The sequence below is a fragment of the Eptesicus fuscus genome, chromosome 3 (assembly GCF_027574615.1).
Source record: "Eptesicus fuscus isolate TK198812 chromosome 3, DD_ASM_mEF_20220401, whole genome shotgun sequence".
NCBI classification, from domain to species: domain Eukaryota; kingdom Metazoa; phylum Chordata; class Mammalia; order Chiroptera; family Vespertilionidae; genus Eptesicus; species Eptesicus fuscus.
The window spans coordinates 70,920,130-70,942,479 of record NC_072475.1 but is presented as its reverse complement, the minus strand read 5'-3'; the positions used below and the strand labels follow the sequence as shown (position 1 = coordinate 70,942,479).

The 22,350-nt window shown below is 39.1% G+C and overlaps 1 protein-coding gene across 1 annotated transcript in view; it reads right to left on the bottom strand.

Annotated features, from left to right (window-relative positions):
- The window catches only part of MYH15 (myosin heavy chain 15), a 165,839-nt gene that overhangs the window by 82,559 nt on the left and 60,930 nt on the right, over positions 1 to 22,350 (bottom strand). The window contains 9 exon segments of the mRNA XM_054709813.1: positions 35 to 162; positions 725 to 779; positions 2,605 to 2,626; positions 2,629 to 2,715; positions 13,895 to 13,971; positions 15,250 to 15,347; positions 16,044 to 16,111; positions 18,995 to 19,127; positions 20,518 to 20,697. Of these exon segments, the coding sequence (XP_054565788.1) occupies positions 35 to 162; positions 725 to 779; positions 2,605 to 2,626; positions 2,629 to 2,715; positions 13,895 to 13,971; positions 15,250 to 15,347; positions 16,044 to 16,111; positions 18,995 to 19,127; positions 20,518 to 20,697 (848 nt within the window).

Genomic DNA, 22,350 nt, shown 5'->3' with positions numbered 1-22,350 from the left:
CCAAGCAGTGTGGATACAGGGAGGGATATCAGACCTCTTTTCCAGAGTCCTCTGGAATTCAATTTGCATCAGTGTGCCCCGTACTCTGGCTTGGAACAATGTGATAGTCTTTGATCTTACATTGCTTCCAGTTGGCCCAAAAAAGCCAGCTTTTAAAAACACCTAAAAGAAATAAGTCAGATATTAGTTCCATAGTGGGTATTCAGGAAATGTCTGTTGAATTAGCCTATGAGCAGTTGATGTATTCATTTATCAGTTCTATTTATTGTTAAGTTTTATATCATGTCTAAAATGTATGTTTTAGAAAGTTTGTTTAATAAATATTAAGTTTGCAAAAAAATATTTTATTTAATTCTGTGGTTATATTGGTCCCTTAAGAACTTAGACCATTCTCCCCTTATCTGTTAATAATGTCTAGGTTATCCAGGGAACTTGGCTTTTGTTTTAAGACAGGCTCAGGCAGGCAGTTATCTAAAGCGCCAGGCAGGATTCTGTAGCTTATTTTGAAAATAGCAACACAGTAAATATTTTTAGGCTTTGTGGTCCACATATAGTCTCTGTAGAATATTCTTCTTTTTTTATACAACCTTTTAAAAATATAAAGCTTTTTTAGTAAGTGGGTCATATAAAAAAAAAATAGGCCATAGAGATGGCCCTTAGTCCATAATTTGCTGACCCCTGCTCTAGAGAAAGGCACTTTTGTCCTAGGTATTAAATAATTCACACAAAAATTTTTTTGAGAATCATTAGTAAAGGCCAAGATGAGGTGAATGAAGTACCTAAGGCACAAATTTTAAGAATGCCGTCACTTTCAGAGTTGTGCAAGTCAGCACTTGCATAACTCTAAGAGTGAACTCCTCCTTAAATTTTGTGCCTTAGGAGGCTTACTTACCTCATGCTAGATGAGTAGCATACAGCAAAAATAACTAAACACACAAGGAAACAAAAATCAACAGAAACAACAAACAGCAAAACCAGATGTTCAGGTACTGAAACTGTGGGAATCAAGTAATATTTTATGATTACATCCTATAGAGTTCTTTTCCTATGAGCTCTTCAACCTAGACCCTCCAATTCTCCTTCAAACAATATGATCCTTATCCTATCTAATAAAGAGGGAATATGCTAATTGACCCTCATGCCATCACAAAGATGACAGTGCCCACAGCCAATAAGGAGGGAATATGCTAATTGACTGCCACACCCTCAAAGATGGCATCGCCCACAGCCAATAAGGAGAGAATATGCTAATTGACTGCCATGCCCTCAAAGATGGTGGCACCCAGTCCCCTCAGCCCTGCTAGGGCAGCAGGCACATGGCAAGGCCAGGCACGCTCCCAGGCGGCCCCAGCTGCTCTGCGCACCTGCCTCCGCAGTCCCCCAGTCACCTCAGCCCCCCAGCCGCCCAGGGCCGGCCTGAGGCACAGGCAAGCCTCGGATGGTGGCTGCCTAGCCACCCAGGGCTGCCTGAGGCTCAGGTAACCAGGGCCGGCCAAGGCTTGCACTGCCAGCAGTGGCAGCAGCAGAGGTGTGATGGGGGCATCGCCTTCCCCTGATCACTGGGTCGCCTCCCGCCCCTGAGGGCTCCTGGACTGTGAGAGGGGGCAGGCTGGGCTGAGGGACCCCCCCCCCTTCTCCAATACATGAATTTTCATGCACCGGCCTCTAGTATGGATATAATTAGGAACAACATGATGTTGACTATCTGATAAAATCAAATCTATTAGTTAGCAGTTTCTCAAAATATGTGAATCCTACCAAGATCATCTAAGATAAAGCAGAATTTAGTGAATCACATTTAACAAAGTTAACTTTGGATTCATTTTTGTGGATAGCGGGGTTAACCTAAAGTTTTTAATTACTCAGACAGTCCTCTAGAATTAATTCCCTAAAATAGTACTTATGGATTAATATGTTTACACACAATCAGTTAACCATGGCAAGTTGATTCATCTTTTTCTAGCTCTGATATGTATACATATTTTTAGCAGACTAAGGTTTATTCAGCATTTTATATCTTGGCACAGACTTGCTTAGATGAATAATTATAAAAGTGAATGTAGTCAAAACTGAGGTTTAAGGAGCATTACATTTATCTCTCAAATAGCAAGGAAGTTTCCACTTTCACCTGTGCTCTATTTGTATTATTTGTGGTCACAAGAGCTAAAGAGTTCTTTATGCTTGATGACCTATAGTTTGCTCTTTTAGAATTTGGGAAATAGAAAGCCACACACCTGCTGGCTTCCTTCCTTTCGCATATTTGCTTGTGAAGCAACAGCTGCGTGGATGGCAGCTAGGATTGAGTACATACAACATTTCAGAGATTCAATTCAGCCTCCATATCTTTTTTCTGTATATATTTCTTCTATATGTGGGTCTATTATCCGTTAATAGAGATATAAGGACATTACAGCTGCATAGATGTTGGATTTAAGGGAAAATAATAATGGAACTCTGTCATCATATATCTCACCACCACCAAAACACATTGATCTGTGGTCTGGAGGACATCAACCAAACAAACAATGCATGCCTAAACACCCCAAAAGAAAGATAAACAGAATAGATTGCCTTGGGCTTCTTGGATCCTGGGACATAGTTTACCTTTGTTTAAAATCAGCAGTCAGTTTGGGAAACCTTCCTGGCATATCTTAATCCCTTCCGAGAAACCATTACAGTGCAGCTGCTGTAGATCTAAGTGAGGGTCCACTACACCTGAAGAAAGAAGAGTCCAATTGAGCCTGTGTCTAAAAAAATCATTACCCTAGATTTTGTCCGAATTGCTGCAGCTTGGATTCAAAGAGTTTGAATTTGGTGTTCCCTGTATGATCCTATGTAATAAAGAGCTAATATGCTAATTAGACTGAACAACAGAAAGACCGCCCAGATAACTGTCCAGACTACCATGCGGACTACCTTCTGGACAAAGCCAGGGCTGGGAGGGCTGGCCAAAGCTGTGAGGGGCTATGAGGACTGGCTGGGGCTACGAGGGGCTGGGAGGGGCTGCAAGGGCCAGCTGGGGATGCAAGGGCTGCCCAAGGCAGCTGGGGTTGCAGGGGTCGAGCCCCTCACACGAATTTCGTGCATCGGGCCTCTAGTAGGTAATAATTAGTTCAACCACTCCCAACCTGATGACACTCACATTTCCCAACCTATTATGTGGGAGTCCCCAAATAGGATTTACCTAAAATTCCTTTGACGTGGAATGAACCCTTTAGTTTGCAGTCAGTCATGACTTAATAAGCAAATACTCCTGGTAGGTGGAAAAGAATACATTTTTGCTAGAATGTAAATGTCTGGTATCACATCTATTCATAAGCACACCCCTCCCCTCCAACAACAACAACAAAAAAAAAAAACAGCTAGAGAGAAAAATAAGAATTCAAAAGGGAACTGATATCTCCAAGTAGGACAAAGGGATTACAAAAAGGGAGAATAAGAAGAAAGGAAAATGGCACAACAACAAAATTGTGTTTACTGTTTTGCCTTACAAAAGATGTGGCCACATTCCAGCTTACATTTCGCATCTAAGTTTATTCTGTAGTATAAATATCCTCCTATCACCTTCTCATTCATCAAAAAAAGCACCACTAGAGCTGCACTCTCAGGTAGAAGCCTTTGAAAAGCCATCTAAGGAGCCACTGAATCTGGCTCTCAGCAAGTCTTCTGGAAGAAGCTAAGTAGCACTCCTTCTAACTCCTACTAAAGTTTTATTTTAAAAAAAATGGAAATGAGACAACTGTGTGCAGGGTCACAGAAATCTATATATATAAAAGCTTAATATGCAAATTGTACCTGCAGGAATTCAACCTAGAGACAATCACTCGCTATGACATGCACTGACCACTAGGGAGAAGTGTGGAATGAAGGAAGGCCCCAGCCAGTAGTTGGAAGGCCCTGATCAGCCCTGATCACTGGCCAGGCCTGGGGACCCTACCCATGCACAAATTTCATGCACCGGACCTCTAGAAAATAAATAAAAGCCATATATATACCCACATTCCTGTACTCCCATCCCATTCATAGACAGAAGCAGATGATCTGCAAAAAGTAGCAAAGGTCAGATCCTATGACACCTTACAGTGAAGCACACTCATTTCCTTTAAGTACATATGAAGAGCTGTTTTTATTAGAACATGAAGCTTTTCTTATTACTTTGTCTTATGACTTAAAGAAAAAAATATCCCTGCTGAAATCAGAGCTGACTCCATGGGAGGTAACTCTAATAGGTAACAGAATGGCTCCAAAATAGAGGTAGCTAATTAGATTCCTTGCTAGATGGAAGCAATGTCCCTAAATGCATTCAGAAACCCAGCTGATACAAAACAATGAGGCAAAAACATACAGCGTGAATGAACATGAAGTGTTTGCATTGCAAGAACTCAAACTGCAGCATCATTGTTTAGCATCACACTTTCCAAAAATAGGTCACAGACTGTCAAGATTGGGATCTTAATTACAGGAGGTTAATAAAAATGCAAAATACTACAGAACCTTAGAAATCAGAATCAGCAACATCTGGCTACATATTCCAAGGGTGATTAGTGCTCTAAAGACATAAGTGCATGACAAATACACAACTTTGAGGCTGACAGCCTCCGGCCAAGCTTTATAGAAGTCTGTAATTCTAAAGAGAAAGCTGGGAATCTTTAAACCCGTGACATAAGGAAAGCAAGCCATGTAGTTAATAGTAAGAACTTTTTTTTTGGCATTCTATATAATAAAAGCCTAAGTGACTGTTACTGTGGAACGACCAGAATGACCAGTCACTATGATGCGCACTGAACCAGGGGGCGATGTTCAATGCAGGAGCTGCCCCGTGGTGGTCAGTGTGCTCCCACAGGGGGAGCGCCGCTCAGCCAGAAGCCGAGCTCATGGCTGGTGAGCACAGAGGCAGTGGCAGGAGCCTCTCCTGCCTCCGCAGCAGCACTAAGGAGCAGCAAGCCAAGCAGTAAGGAGCAGCGAGCAGGTGGACTGTAAGGAGTGAGGGGTCTCAGACTGCAAAAGGGTGCAGGCCGGGCTGAGGGACCCCCCTCCCAGTGCATGAATTTTATGCACCAGGCCTCTAGTTAAAAACTTAAAAAACCTGATTGATCACCCACCTTATCCCATCATCCTTCTACCACCACCTACTCATCAAAAAGTATCCACTACAATTATCCAATATATGTGAACAACCTAAGTATCCATCTACAGATGACTTGATAAAAATGTTTTAGTATATATATTCAGTGGAATATTATTTAACCATAAAAAAGGAGGAAATCCTGCCATATGAGAAAACATGCATAAACCTTGAGGGCATTATGCTAGGTGAAATAAGTCAGACAGAGAAAGACAAATATATGACCTCACTTATATGTAGAATCTTAAAAAAAGAAAATGAAAACACCAAACTCATAGAAAAAGAAATCAGATTTGTAGTTAACTGGAGTAGGAAATGGGGAGACGAGAAACTGGGTGAAGGTGGTCAAGTAGTGCAAACTTCTAGTTATAAAATAAATTGTACTAGGGATGCATGTACAGCATGATGACTAGAGTAAACACTGCTATTGGTACATATGAGTTAAGAGAGTAATTCCTACAGGGTCACATCTCAAGAAAAATAAATTTTATTTTATTTTTTTTGTATGTATATAAAATAATGGATGTTAACTAAGCTTGTGGTAATCATTTCATATATAGATAAGTCAAACAATTATTCTGTACACCTTAAACTTATACAGTGCTTTATATCAATAAGATCTCAATATAACTTGGAAAGAAAAGAAACAAAAAAAAAGTATTCACTGCCCAGAAATTCATAACTAAAGAGATAGATACTATTAGGGAGAGGGAAGATATTAGTCTTGGGAAGAATGACTGAAGGGAGTTTTTAACAATTAGAAATAGATTTAGGAAAGAGTGGGGGAAAATGGCGACGGAATAGAGTCGGGTTTGGAGTCTGTTCCTGGGGCGGAGAGTCGGAGCAGCAGAGGCTCGCAGAGGGAGTGTATGTGGGCAAGCCAAGGGACAGCTAAACTCCAGGAGAAGGCGGGGGAGTGCTGGGCAGTGTTCCTCCGACCGCGCAGCACCCACAGGGGCTGGGTCCCCTCCTGGAGCTGCGGGCTCGCCGGGCGCCTCGCCATCTTGCAAGGAAAGGAGGATTTTCTTGGAAACCTGACTTTCTGCGACAACTGCAAACACTGAGCTGCTGGGAGCACCAGACCACCGGTCCCCTATCAGCGCAAACATCCGGATTCAAAGAAACTCTTCACTGCACCACGGAAAGGTCAGATTTCGCCTGAAATGAGGGGCGGTTTCTAATCCCCGCGGTGGGTGAGGGAAGCGCTGGGTGAGGGAAGCGCGGCAGCCGCAGGACCGCAGGACCGGCAGGAGCCAGGAGGTCTGTGCCTAGAAAAATCGGCGGCAGTTGGAACTGCCCTGATCCGTGAATGAGGAGGGGGGTCTTCTGAGCTGCTAACAGAAGTGACCTCTTGAAAGCAACTCATTTTAATCTGACGAGGAGGGTCAGACTAATAATTTTCAAAGGAGGGCAGGCTCCTTAGTCTGGGGCACAGACCCACGGTCCGCACACTTGGGCTCTTTCCGACTCTGATTGCTAAGCCCAATACAGAGGCAAACCCAGGTGGAAACCCTGAAAGACTGCAGGGGGAAGGTGTTTTTTCGGAACCTGGGGACCAGAGCTGCGTGTGACCATCAGAGAGGCAGCTCTGAGGCGCATACCTCCACAAACCGGTAGTGAGTGCCATAGAGGGGGAAAAAAAAAAAAAAAAGAAAAAAGAGCTAGAGAGGCCCGGAAGTCAATTCAGAAACACTGCCACCCAGGGGCTGAAACGCTAATTGTCTCTGGTGTAATTAAAAATAAATACGAGAAATTAAGACACGGCTGGCTTAAAAAGCAGGACTGGCTTCCAACACTGAGGAGCCCTGGAATGAAGCTGAACTGAAATACCGCCCAGACTGGGAAAAAGGCGTACCAAACAGAATAATAGAGGAAGTGAATGACAGCCGCTACTGCACATTTTAGTCTTCCTATTTTTTAATTTTCAATTCTTTTTTCAATTTTTAAAATTTTTTATTCTCATATTTTTTTATTTTCATTTTTTGCATCTTTTACTTAAGAAACTAATTTTTTTTCTTTTTCCTCACTCGATTTTCACCTTTTTAATTATTACATTTTTATTTTCAATCAACACTATTATTACTATTATTTTACTTTTTTTTTTTTTTTTAATGTCATTTGATTTTCTCTTTCTTTTTTTTTTGGATTAGTGTCCTACATTCGATTTGCATCTTTCCCTTACAATCGCTTTACCCTATCTCAAAGCTAACATTATGCCATCACTCTCCTCCTAACCTTTCCCATTTTGGTTCCCAGTTTATCTTAACCCTTTCTGGCTTTAGATTTTCCCTACTTTTTCAGTTTACTCCCTGCTAAAACTTCACCCTACTTATATATCTAATTCCCAACCCCCTGCTCCAAATCCATACAAACCTCTCTCTACGCTACCTTAAAAAAATTATTTTTCTCTCGGGCCTTTTGTTGTTGTTTGCTTGAATGTTGATTAGATTGAATTTTTATGCTTTTTTATGAGATAGTTTTGATTATTCTTTTTGTTGGTTTGGTTGGTTCTTTTGTTTGCTTTGTTTTTGTTTGTTTTTTACTTTTGTTTTCCCTTGCCTCACTTGATATTATCTGCTGTTGCACTCTGTATTAATCTCCAGGCTCGTGTTGCTGGAATTTGCTGGGAATAGTGGTTGTTCTAGTGGAGTTTACTCCCCATATATATAGTTTGTTCCCCTTTTCTCTCTTAGTATCATTCTTGTCTCTCTTACTTTTTTTTCTTTTATTTTTCTTTTCTGTTATTTCTTTTTCTTTTCTTTCTTTCTGCTCTTTTCCCAAGTTCAGATTCACACTCGTTGTTTTTTTTTGTTTTGTTTTGTTTTTTTTTTCGTTGTTGTTCTTTCTTTTTACCCTCCCTCTTCCACTCCTATTCCCTAATTTGTCTTTCTCTGGTGGTTACCTTTATTGGAGGTTATTAATATCGTGAATACAATTCTGTTCAGTGCCTTGTCTGTTGTGCCTGGTTGTGTTGTATTTTATACCTTTAAATCAACGCCAGAGAGAGAAATCTATATAACCAGACATCCGGAGAAGAGAGACCATGGGGAGACAAAGAAACAGCCCCCACAGGAAAGAGAAACAGGCATCACCAGAAAAGGAAGTAAACGATTTAGAGGCAAACAACCTATCAGAGAAAGAATTCAGAGAAATGGTCATAGGGTGGCTGAAAAGGATGGAAGACAAATTCGACAATATGAGTAAGAACCAAGAAGAAATGAAGAAGAACCAAGAAGAAATGAAAAATGACATCGCTGCTGTAAAGAACTCAATAGAAAGCATCAAGAGTAGACTAGATGAAGCAGAGGACCGCATAAGTGAGCTAGAAGACAAGATGGAAAAAAATACCCAATTACAACAGCTTCTAGAAACAAAAATTAGAAAGATTGAGGAGAGCGTAAGGGAACTTCGGGACAATACAAAACAAAACAACATCAGGATAATAGGGGTGCCAGAAGGAAAGGAAACTGAGCAAGGAATAGAAAACCTGTTTGAAGAAATAATAACAGAAAACTTCCCTGATATAGGGAAGAAAAAACCCACACAAATCCAAGAAGCTCACAGAGTTCCAAGCAAAATGAACCCCAAAAGACCGACGCCAAGGCACATTATAGTTAAGTTGGCAAACACCAACGACAAAGTAAGAATCTTACAAGCGGCCAGAGAGAGACAGACAGTTACATACAAAGGAACCCCCATCAGACTAGCAACTGATTTCTCAACAGAAACTCATCAGGCCAGAAGGGAATGGAATGAAATATACCAAGTCATGCAAAGGAAGGGTCTAAATCCAAGAATACTGTACCCAGCAAGGCTATCAATCAAAATTGAAGGTGAAATCAGGAGCTTCACAGACAAAAAAGGACTAAGGGAGTTTATCACCACCAAACCAGCAATGAAAGAAATGCTAAAGGGTCTGCTGTAAAAAAAAAAGAAAGAAATAGGAAGCAAAGAAGGTACACAGGGGTATAGAATAAAAATGGCGTCAAATAAGTACCTATCAATAATAACTTTAAATGTAAATGGATTGAATGCCCCAATCAAAAGACACAGGGTAACAGACTGGATAAGAAAACAAAACCCAGATATCTGCTGTCTACAGGAAACCCACCTCAAAAAAAAGGATGCATACAGACTGAGAGTAAAGGGATGGAAAAAGGTTTTCCAGGCAAATGGAAATGAAAAAAAAGCTGGGGTTGCAATACTTATATCTGACAAATTAGATCTCAAAGTGAAGGACATAACAAGAGATAATGAAGGCCACTTCATAATACTAAAGGGAGAAATCCAACAAGAAGAAATAACTCTGGTAAACATATATGCACCCAATACAGGAGCACCAAGATACATTAAAAAACTTCTGGAAGATATCAAAGGAGAGATTGACAGTAATACAATCATAGTAGGAGACTTCAATACCCCACTATCACCATTGGACAAATCCTCTAAACAAAAAATCAGCAAAGAAACATCAAACCTAAATGACTCACTAGAACAGATGGAATTAATCGACATCTTCAGAACATTTCACCCCAAAGCCACAGAATATACATTCTTCTCAAGTGCACATGGGTCATTTTCAAAGATAGACCATATGTTAGGTCATAGGCAAAGTCTCTACAAATTCAAGAAGATAGAAATCATATCAAGTATCTTCTCAGATCACAGTGGCATAAAACTGGAAATCAACTACAATAAAAACAACCCAAAGAAATCAAATACTTGGAGACTAAACAGCATGTTATTAAACCATGACTGGGTTACCAAAGACATCAAGGAAGAAATAAAAAACATCATGGCAACAAACGACAATGAAAACACAACAATCCAAAATCTATGGGACACAATGAAAGCAGTCCTGAGAGGGAAGTTCATAGCTCTACAAGCCTACTTCAAAAAACAAGAAACAATGGTAATAAATTACCTAACCCAACAACTCAAAGAGTTAGAGAGAGAGCAACAAGATAAGCCTAGTGTAAGCAGAAGGAAAGAAATAATAAAGATCAGAGCGGAGATAAACGACATAGAGACCAAAGAAACAATACAAAAGATCAACAAAACCAAGAGCTGGTTCTTTGAAAGGATAAACAAGATTGATGGACCTCTAGCCAGACTCACCAAGAAGCAAAGAGAGAGGACCCAAATAAACAAAATCAGAAATGAAAGAGGTGAAATAACAACAGATCCCGCTGAGATACAAAGGATTGTTACAAAATACTACGAACAACTCTATTCCAACAAACTGGACAACCTAGAGGAAATCGACATATTCCTAGAAAAATACAACCTTCCAAAACTTAATCAGGAAGATTCTAAACAGCTCAACATGCCAGTAACTATGGAAGAAATTGAAGCAGTCATCAAAAAGCTTCCGGCAAACAAAAGCCCGGGGCCAGATGGCTTCACAGGAGAGTTTTATCAAACTTTCAAGGAAGAACTAAAACCTATCCTCCTCAGACTATTCCAAAAAATTCAAGAGGAAGGAACACTTCCAGGCTCCTTCTATGAAGCCAGCATCACCCTAATACCAAAACCAGATAAAGACAACTCAATGAAAGAGAATTACAGGCCAATATCCCTCATGAACATTGATGCCAAAATCCTCAACAAAATTCTAGCAAATCGGCTCCAGCAATACATCAGAAAGATCATACACCATGACCAAGTAGGATTTATTCCAGGAATGCAAGGATGGTACAATATCCGCAAATCAATAAACGTGATACATCACATAAACAAATTGAGAGATAAAAATCACATAGTCATATCAATAGATGCAGAAAAAGCATTTGACAAAATCCAACACCCTTTCTTGATAAAAACTCTCAACAAGGTGGGAATAGAAGGCTCGTACCTCAACATAATAAAAGCTATTTATGATAAACCCACAGCAAACATCATACTCAATGGGCAAAAACTAAAACCATTTCCCCTAAGAACAGGAACAAGACAGGGATGCCCACTCTCACCACTCCTGTTTGACATAGTACTGGAAGTATTAGCTATCGCAATTAGGCAAGAAGAAGAAATAAGAGGCATCCAAATTGGAAAAGAAGAAGTGAAGCTGTCCTTATTTGCAGATGACATGATATTGTACATAAAAAACCCAAAAGATTCCATCAAAAAACTAATAGACTTAATAAATGAATTCGGCAATGTAGCGGGATATAAAATTAACGCCAGGAAATCTATGGCTTTTCTATACACCAATAATGAACTTACAGAAAGAGAGACTAAAAAAGCAATCCCATTTACCATCGCACCAAAAAAATTAAGATACCTAGGAATAAACTTAACTAAGGAGGTAAAAGACCTATACGCAGAAAACTACAGGACACTGAAAAAAGAGATAGAGGAAGACGTAAACAGATGGAAGAACATACCATGTTCCTGGATTGGTAGAATCAACATCATTAAAATGTCCATACTACCCAAAGCAATCTACAGATTCAATGCACTCCCCATCAAAATACCAACAGCATATTTCACAGACCTAGAAAGAACTCTCCAAAAATTCATCTGGAATAAAAAAAGACCCCGACTAGCCTCAGCAATCCTCAGAAAGAAGAATAAAGTAGGTGGGATCTCAATACCAGATTTCAAGCTGTATTACAAAGCCACTGTTCTCAAAACAGCCTGGTACTGGCACAAGAACAGACATATTGATCAATGGAACAGAATAGAGAACCCAGATATCGACCCAAACCACTATGCTCAATTAATATTTGACAAAGGAGGCATGAACATACAATGGAGTCAAGACAGTCTCTTCAATAAATGGTGTTGGGTAAACTGGACAGATACATGCAAAAAAATGAAACTAGATCACCAACTTACACCATACACAAAAATAAACTCAAAATGGATACAGGACTTAAACATAAGACGGGAAACCATAAAAATACTAGAGGACTCCACAGGCAACAAAATCTCAGACATATGCCAAAAGAACTTCTTCACTGACACTGCCCCTAGGGCAATGGAAGCTAAAGAGAAAATTAACAAATGGGACTACATCAAAATAAAAAGCTTTTTTACAGCAAAAGAAACCATCAACAAAACAACAAGAAAGCCCACCGCATGGGAAAACATATTTGCAAATGCTATCACTGATAAAGGTTTAATCTCCAACATCTACAGGCAGCTTATGCAACTTAATAAGAGGAAGATAAATGATCCAATAAAAAAATGGGCAACAGACCTAAACAGAATATTTTCAAAAGAAGACAGAAGGAAGGCCAAGAGACACATGAAAACATGTTCAAAGTCACTTATTATCCGAGAGATGCAAATCAAAACAACAATGAGGTACCATCTCACACCGGTCAGAATGGCTATCATCAACAAATCAACAAACAACAAGTGTTGGCGAGGATGCGGAGAAAAAGGAACCCTCGTGCACTGCTGGTGGGAATGCAGACTGGTGCAGCCACTGTGGAGAACAGTATGGAGTTTCCTCAAAAAAATGAAAATGGAACTCCCATTTGACCCAGTAATCCCACTCCTGGGAATATATCCGAAGAAACTAGAAACACCAATCAGAAAGGATATATGCACCACTATGTTCATAGCAGCACAATTTACAATAGCTAAGATTTGGAAACAGCCTAGGTGCCCATCAGCAGATGACTGGATCGGAAAACTGTGGTACATCTACACAATGGAATACTATGCTGCCATAAAAAAGAAGGAATTCTCATCATTTGCAGCAACCTGGATGGAATTGGAGAACATTATGCTAAGTGAAATAAGCCAGTCAATGAAAGAAAAATACCACATGATCTCACTCATTTAGGGATAGTAAAGAACATTATAAAGTGGTGAACAAAAAGATAGATACAGAGACAGTAAAGCATCAAACAGACTTTCAAAGTACAGGGGGAAAGTTTGGGAAAGGTGGGGGAGTTATGAAATCAAACGAAGGACTTGTATGCATGCATATAAGCATAAACAATGGACGCAAAACTCTGGGGGGGGGGAGGGCATGTGTGGGTGTGGGGTGGGGGGTAATAGTAAGATATGTACACATATAATACCTCAATAAAAATAATAAAAAAAAAATGTTCAAATTAAAAAAAAAAAAAAAAAAAAAGAAATAGATTTAGGAAATGTCTTTATGGTCAACTTAGATAATCCAGACCAAACAATTTCCTTTATGCTTATATATCTGTCTGAATCCCCCAATTGATTATTCAATCCCTTTTTATTATACTTTGCCCTTGTAGACAATGACATAGAGGCTCATCCACATTTTAGCATGAAATTTAAGACGGAATTTAAATGGTAATATCAAGCATTCCAATGTTACACAATTGAGCCTGCTTTGTGAAATCCTTCTGTATGTCCACTTGAATCTCAATTCAAAGGCAATCTTGTGGAGGTTTTAAAGATCTCACTTTTTAAAAATATGTTTTTATTGATTTATTTTTTTTTTAAGAAAAAAAGGAAGGGAGAGGGATGGAGAGATAGAAACATTGATGGGAGAGAAATATCACCATTGGCTGCCTCCTGCACGCCTCCTACTAGGGATTAAGCCTGTAATATGGGCATGTGCCCTGCCCAGGAACTGAACAGGTAACCTCTTGGTTCATGGATTAATGCTCAACCACTGAGCCACACTAGCTGGGCTAAAGATCTTACTTTTAATTTGCTTTCATTTTTCTTCCCTTTATTATGTAAAGGGAACTGGTAAATGTTTCTTAAAGAGACATTCAGTATGACTTAAATCAAGTGTATGCCCAAGTGTAGATTACAAAGAAGTCCAGTTACCTGACATTTTGTTTATACTGGGCTTTATGCACCTCACAAAACGAGGTGCTGTTGATTTCAGATTAGTCATCAATTTACTAGGTGTACCGGTTAATAATGGCGGATTTTGTAATAAAAGAAAACACGATAATTTCAAGAGAAACATCAAAAGTGCTTTATTCAAAGTAATGTCCATCGCTAGCTACACATTTCCCCCATCTTTAGGTAATTTGTGGATACCTAATAGAACTTTAGAACTTTCCTTGTTTTGAGGCAAACCATTCAGAGACCCAATTTTCCACTTCTTCATATGTTTTGAAGTGCTGCTCAGAAAGTGTGTGCGCCATCTATTGGAACAAGTGGTAATCAGAAGGAGCAAGGTCAGGTGAATACAGCCTGTGGGTTAATATTTCCCAGGCAAGATTTTTTAATGTGTCTTTAACTGGTTTTGAAGTGTGTGATGATGCATCATCATGAAGCAAAATTACTTTGCCATGTCTTCTGGCACATTCTGGTTATTTCATGATCAAAGCGTGGTTCAAATTGATTATTTGTTGTCGGTAGCAATCAGTATTAACGGTTTCACCTGGTTTTAGAAGCTCATAATACACCACACCTTCCTGATCCCACCAAACGCAGAGCATTGTCTTCTTACCGAAGTGATTTGGCCTTTCAGTCGATGTTGATGGTTGACCTAGATCAACCCATGATTTTGTGCATTTGGGATTCTCAAATCTACTTTTCATCGCCAGTCACAATTCGATGCAAAAAAGACTTTCTTTCGTGCCATTGAAGCATCATTTTACTGATGACTTTTCGGTTTTCCATTTGGCTTTCGTTCAGTTGATGTGGCACCCACTTTCCTTCCTTTAAAATCTTTCCCATTGTTTGTAAATGATCGGAAATTGCTGAGCAATGTTTAATCTTTCTGCAAGTTGTTTTTGAATTGACACGAATGTTCAATCCAATAATGCTTGTAATTGTTGGTCTTCAAACTTTTTCAGTTGACCTGGACATTCTTTGTCTTTCACATTGAAATCATCACTTTTAAAGCATTTAAACCAGCGTTCACAAGTATCTTGAGATGGAGCATGTTCACCATAAGCTTCCCAAAGTATACAATAACTTTTTCTTCAAAATAAAGTAATGAATTAAAACTTTCTGCAAATGTTCTTTTTTTGGCATGAAATTCAACATTTTTAAGCATAAAAATATCTATGATGTTAACACCTTCAGCAAATTTGACATATGAAGTTTTGAAGCTTGCTGTCAACACAACAAAATAGCATACATATCAAATTGCATATATACCAACATATGTGTAACTCCATCTATTGAAAAAAACTGCATTATTAACTGATACACCCAGTACTTACGTTTTCCTAAAATAGACACCATAACAAACAAAATCACTTTGCAAATTGCTAAAAGTATTAATGCACTTCACAAGTGTGTCCAAGTCCTTCAACTTCATCTTAAAGCCAAAATGCATACTAACAATAAAATAATGAATTCAAGGTTCTTCTCTGCTTACAAAACATACATGATTTATTTCCTATGCCAAGTAGTTCTTAATCTGACATAGTTCTATTATGAATCATGCCTACCTTTTTTGAATTTGATAGCAATAATTTATGGCTGGGCAATAAAATGGCTTAAAGAAAGAAATTATTTCTCAAGTTTTCTGTCTGGAAAATATTTGTATTAGATTATCTGGAAGCAGAATCTGAGATGAGAATTCTGATTCAAGAGACTTATTTGGAGAATGAGGGGAGCAGGATAGGGCTGTGGGGAAAATAGCAATGGTATAAACTCTGCTTAGTCTGATCCCTGCAGGAGCTCTGAGCAAAAATGCACCAATTGCATCACAGTTAGTCCCACCTTAAGGTAAGGGAGGGGCCAGAGTCTGGAGTTGAGGGTATGGAGACAGTTTAGCTTCCCATTTGGCCAAGGACAGTTCTGGCAACTATATATTGTTATGAGCCAATATTTTCATTAAAATCAACAGTGTCCGCTAAAACCCATTAATATCAAGATAAACTTTCAACTTTTCCAAGTTAGCTGGCCTCAGATAATTTATTCTTATTTAAAGATGTAAAATTTCAAATAAGTAATAACGTATGCAGATTGTGAGGTAGTTAATATATGAACAGATGCAATTAAAAATTACTTTATGCAGAGATGCAACCATTTGGAATGAAGCTCCCTTCTTGTGTTTATTTTCCCCAAACTGTAGAGCTAAAAAAATAAATAAATAAAACATTTAAAAAAATTTTTTGTCACATTATCAGGCCCTGCTGATGAAAGCATATATTCATCAAAGTTCTAGAAGCACTATGTCAATATCTACAAAAGCTTTTAAAATACTTATGTCTTAACACAAAAAAAGTATATTTCTAGTACTTTCCTTGAGGAAATAATTAGGCAACTGTGTAAAGATACTCATTGCAGCACTACTTAGTCATACAAAAAAATAAGCAAAAAGATGATCAGCAAATGTTCACCAATAGGAAGTTGTTTCATTGAATTATGAAAGAACAGGTGTACAATGAAATGCTTCAACTTTTTTAAATGATAGTGTAGATCCATATAGCTGACATGAAAATATTTCTAAAATTTAAGAGGAAAGGTAGGTCACAAAATAGTTTGTATATTATGATCCTGTGTGTATATACATGGTTTTGTGTATGTATGCCTTTTTAAAATAATGTTTTAATTGATTTCAGAGAGAGGAAGGGAAAAGAAGAGAGAGAGAGAAAAACATCTCTGAGAGAGAACCATGGATGGGCTGCCTCCTGCACACCCTCCCTGGGGATCAAGCCTACAACCTGGGCATGTGCCCTGACAGGGAATAAAGCCAGTGACCTCCTAGTGCATGGGACTCTGCTCAACCAACTGAGCCACACTGGCCAAGTTGTACATGTTTTTAAGTGCAGTTGTATTATGGGTGGCTACACACATAAAAAATGTTGGGGGAGTGTACATCAAAATGTTAGCAGTTGTTATCTCCTATGTAAGATTATAGGTAATCTTGATGTTCCTTTTTTTAGTTTTTCTATATTTTCTGTGGTTTTGGCAATACTCATACATTACTTTTATAATTTATAAAAAAAAAAACTACTTCCATTTTCTTGAAGCAAAAAAATTTATGCTAAGCCAATTTGTTTTACAAACATCTGTATAGTGCTAACTCACAAAGATGTAAAACAACAACAAAATCCATGGGCAATCTGGAAAAAAATGGACCAGCTATCAATCTGAAAAACTAATAAAATATTCTCTCTGCCTGAGTAGCATTGTGCTAGGACAGATGTCATAAAGTTTAATTATGAATGTCCTACTGACATGCCGTAGGCCCTCAAAGGGAACCACTTGAGTTGTCTGTACTTCAGTTTTTCCATACATGAAAAGGAAATATACTGCCTTCCATTAATTTTTTTATTATAACTGGTTTAAATAAAATAAAAGTGTGGTTTATTATAGGTAACTTGATGTTTGGCTGAGTCGGAAACTTAGAGGCAAGTATTTTCAGGGGGTGCTTAAATAATTATGGAAAAAGACATTCTGGACAATTCTCTTCTATTTACAAAGAACACAGCACATACCCTGAAGAATTAGAAGATGACTCCCTCTCTAATTCTCTGCCCAAACCACTCTCTGATTTCTTATGATCAGAGAATTACTCATCGGGGAGCCATAAGCAACGTGACCACTATCTAATAGACTTCTCCGAGTCACTTTTGAACCTATTAGAATTAGGCAGATGCATTGCCTGAAGATGATCAAGGTCCAACACAGTAGTTTCCATCTGTCAACTTCCTCTTGAGACAGGACAACAGGATTTCAGGCATGCTCCTGAATTATGTCATCATGTACTGGTAAGAGCCAGAAAGAAAGAGCTAAATTCTCTCTCCATAAATAGGCTGCCTCCTACATGCCCTCTATTGGGGATCAAACCCAGTCAGGTGTTCCTAATCAGCCCACAGGGGCCAGGAGTTCACTTGAAGCTGGGTGTAAGATAATAACAGGATGGGAATGTTAGGAGGTAAGAGTACACACCCCATTTAAAGAATAGTTAGTTTTCTGCCCAATTGTCATGAAGGTATCTGAACCAGGCTGGTCAGATTTTCTATTTTCACATAAGTCTGCCCCCCATTTTTTTTTTAAAGAAATAGGAAAACCAAATGTGTATATGAAATCTTCTGATTATTCTTTAACCTGTCTGGGCCAAACACAACCATGTTTGAGGGCCAGGTGTTTCTCAAGAGCTGCCAATCTGTGACTTTGCTATGAACTGTGAGAGTGTCCTTCTGTAGCTAGCCTAGCTTTAGTTTTGATTGTGAGGCTGATGTAGCAACTTAAGCTCAGTATCTTCAAATCCTTTGTGTCATGGTGCAGAAGTCTGAATTGTATCCTGTCCATCTCTCCATTTTGTTTCTGAGAAATCCTGCTTCCTACCTTGGCTTTGCCATTTAATAGATTTCTGAAACTGGGGATGCTACTTACTCTTCCACACTTGTTCTTGTAAGAAAAGGAGAGATTTTTCTCTCTATGTATCTGAAAGGATCATGACAAGGCTTGAGTACGATGATATATCTGAAAGTGCTTTGTAAATTACAAACTACTAAGCAAGATTAGTTGTTAGTTGATCAATAAATAGTTATGGAGTACCTGCTAAACAAGCATTTGCTACATGCTTGTGGCTATGATTGAACAAATCAGACATAATTCCTATCATCATGAAGCTTAGAATAACCTCAAGTTATTATAATAGAAAGGCACTGTGAAGGAAAATTCCAAGATATTTGGGAAATATCTATTAAAGTGACTTGTTATTTCCCCAAAATTCTTTTTCAAAACATGGTTTGCTGCTCTCTGTTTGCATCTGGGTCGAGCAGAAGATAAAGGCAGACCAGAGCAGGCTTCTTGAAATATATCTATCTTTGAGCACCATTTCCTTTAAGAACCATCAACCTGAGGTCAGAAAGGCTAATAAGAGGGGACAACTAGACCACGGAGCAGACAGATATCACAGGAAAGAAGCAAGGGTTGTTGTAAGTGTCAAGGCAACCATGAGTTCCATTCTGAGGCTGAAAAATGAGGGAAGATTGTTTGACTCACCACTGTCAGTACTGATGTAATTTACAAAAAGATTCTCCAAGAGTCTGTTAGATGACTTTTGAAATATAGTCACCACCCTTTCATTAGGAATGTCTTTGTTTTTTTTAAGCCAGACACTGATGTTATAAGACACCTTTGGAAAGACACGCAGTTCAGATAACAAAAGAGAATACATAAATTAACATAGCAAATTGTGCATTTCTTTAAAAAAAACTTTAAATTAGTTTGATGTAACAATACTGAATAATACTCCCAGAAGTCTATGTGCTACCCAAAAGAGATTCTCAGAATTTACCATTTGCACTGAAGAAGAAAGGAAGAGAAGGGGAGGTGAGGAACAGAGAAAAGAAGGAGGGAGGAAAAGGGAGGAAGAAATAGATGGTATTTCAAGTAGAAACAATTCACATCAGCACTCCTTCATAGGCGAGAATAGATGAAACAATCCAAGTGTCTCTGACACACAGTGAGCATTCAAAAAACCATTGACAATTATAATGGTATTTTGCTCTAAATATTATTATCTACACTAATAAAAGATAAAGATGAAAATTGACCAACCTTTGTGACACCCACCAGCCAATCAGGAGCAAGTATGCAAATTAGCCCAACAAAGATGGTGGGTTAATTTGCATACATGGGCACCAAGCAGCCGGGGGCAGGATGCTTGCATCATCACCATGGCGACCGACGGCACAGGCATTCTGCACCACCCCAGCTGCTCCAGGCCTTTGGGCAGTGTGGGAAGGCAGAAAGGCGGCTCCGGCCCCAGCGAAGGCAGTGCCGGCAGCCAGTGTAAGGAAGACTCATTCTTGCACGAATCTTCATGCATCAGGCCTCTAGTAATTAATATTTAAGAATATCAAGGAAGAAAATTACAAGCAAATCTATACAGTTAGCTGGTCATTTTTAGGTTGAAGTATTATTTTATCCTTTATCAGTTATCTTTCTGTTCTATCTAGAATCACTGACCAGAAACATAAAAGCAGAAAACACACACTCACATACACACACACACACACACACACACACACACACACACACTCACCCACACCCTCGCACCAGTGGGGAAATGTGAAGAAGCAGTGAGATTCATTAGAAACCTTTGTTGGCCATAGGTTTGAGATCATTACTTTACAGTGCTATTTCTTTATGAGAGATTTTTTTTAAATCTTCAATAAAAAGATCAATCGAAATCACTCATTCATACACTGTTAAGTTAAAAGGAAGGACAAATAAGAAGAAACCCATGACTTTGATAGTCTCCATGACTTTCTAAAGTGTCTTACTTTGAGTTGGGGTGACAGAGTCTATTTTGAGAGTTTTTACCTCTATGCACATGGAAAACTATTATAATATAGCTATTTCATTTCCTAAGTGCAAAAAGACTGAACCAACTTTTTTCTGGAACTGAGATTTATTTTGTTCATCTCTTCATTTAATCTAAACTTTAGTTATGTATTACCTAAAGACTTTGGCTGAGTGTATTTGAAACAGTCAGGGCTGAAGGTCTATAGATAACTTACCACTCCTGCATAATGGACAAGTTCAAGGTGAGCTTCATATTTCTTCTCCTTATCAGGCTTGGGCTTCTGGAAATGAACCGACTTTCCAAAATTGTTGTCAAAAAGTTTTGTCTTGAAAGTCACATCTGTAACCTGAGAAAACATACATTCCGCTTCAAGGATGAAAAAGATGTCCATTGGCTATTGGTGATTCATAGAACAGGAGATGAGAAAACATCAGGAAATGGCATTTTCAGTAGGGGATTAGTGTAAACTCTTTCCCAGGAACTTAATCAGTTGACAAAGGGAAGGGATATTCGCTATGTATAACTAGCCATTATCCAGTCAAAAAATAGTTATTAAATATATACTAGGAGCCAGGCACCAGTAGGAGTAGCCACATGGCCATGAACCACATAGACAAAGTGCCTTTCTTCAGGGTGCTTACACTCTAGTGAGCAAACAGACAAGTACACAAAGAATAACTGACTTAGTTTCATATAAGTGCTCAGAAGAAATCATGCAAAGTAAGGAGATAGAGCATGATTTCTTCTGAGCACTTATATTTCTTCAGAGTGGGAGATATTTTAGTAAGATTGTGGGGAAGACCCTCTGACCTGAATGAGAAGAGCGATTCTAAGAAGATCTGTATAAAGTATTCTGCACAGAGAAATAAAGAGTACAAAGCTCTGAAGCAGTGGCAAATTTGAGGTCCTGCCAGAGTCAAGTGTAGACAGAGCAAAGCTAGTCAGATGGAGTATGTGATTACAAGATAAAGCCAGAGAGGTAAGGAGTATTGGATCCCAAAGGTCTTACAGACCATGGTGAGACATTTGGAATTTATTTTAACTATAACAGGAGGCCTTTGGAGATTTTTAACATGAAGTGATGCAATTTGATTTATGCTTGAAAAGGATCATAGGTTTAGAACAGGGGTTGGTGAAGTAGAGCCTATGGGCCAAATCTTACTTATGGCCTGTATTGGAAAGCCAGTGAACTAATAATGGTTTTTACACTTTTTTAAAATATTTTTATTGATTTCAGAGAAGAAGGGAGAGGGTGGGAGAGATAGAAACATCAATGATGAGAAAGAATCACTGATCAGCTGCCTACTGCACACAACCCACTGAGGATCTCAGCTCACAACCCAGGCATGTGCCCTGACAGAAATCAAACCTGGACCCTTCAATCTGCAGGCCAACATTATATCCATTGAACCAAACTGGCCAGGGCCAGTTTTCACACTTTTACTTTTTTTTAGTTTTTACATTTTTAAAGGTTATAAAAACAAAAACAGGATTAGTGATAGAAAACCTGATGACCCCAGTTGGTAGAATTTCTCTCTAAAGGCCCATATCTATCTATCTATCTATCTATCTATCTATCTATCTATCTATATAAAAGCCTAAGTGACTGAACAACCTGAATGACCAGAACAACTGGTCGCTATGACCACCATGGGGCAGATGCTCAATGCAGGAGCTGCCCCCTGGTGGTCAGTGTGCTCCCACAGCGGGAGCGAGGCTCAACTGACCAACCCATCCCAGTGGCCCACCAGCCAGGCGGCAGCCACTCACTCCCTCAATAGTCCTGCAGGTCCAATCTCCAGAGAATGGGCCAGGCACCAACGGACCAGCACTGCCAGCATGATTCTGACAGCGCTGCCGGCCTCCTGGAAGTCAGCCTCAGGCACCGCGGCTGCTTCCCTTCCCTATATGCTCCCCAAGGAAGAAACAATATAAAAGCAACTGCCAGGTCTCTCCTGACAACTGGCGCAAATGTCTATGGGATGAATCTGGATCCGGGCCAGCAAGGGCATACCACCGCCCACCCAGTGGATCCCCATCACATCCT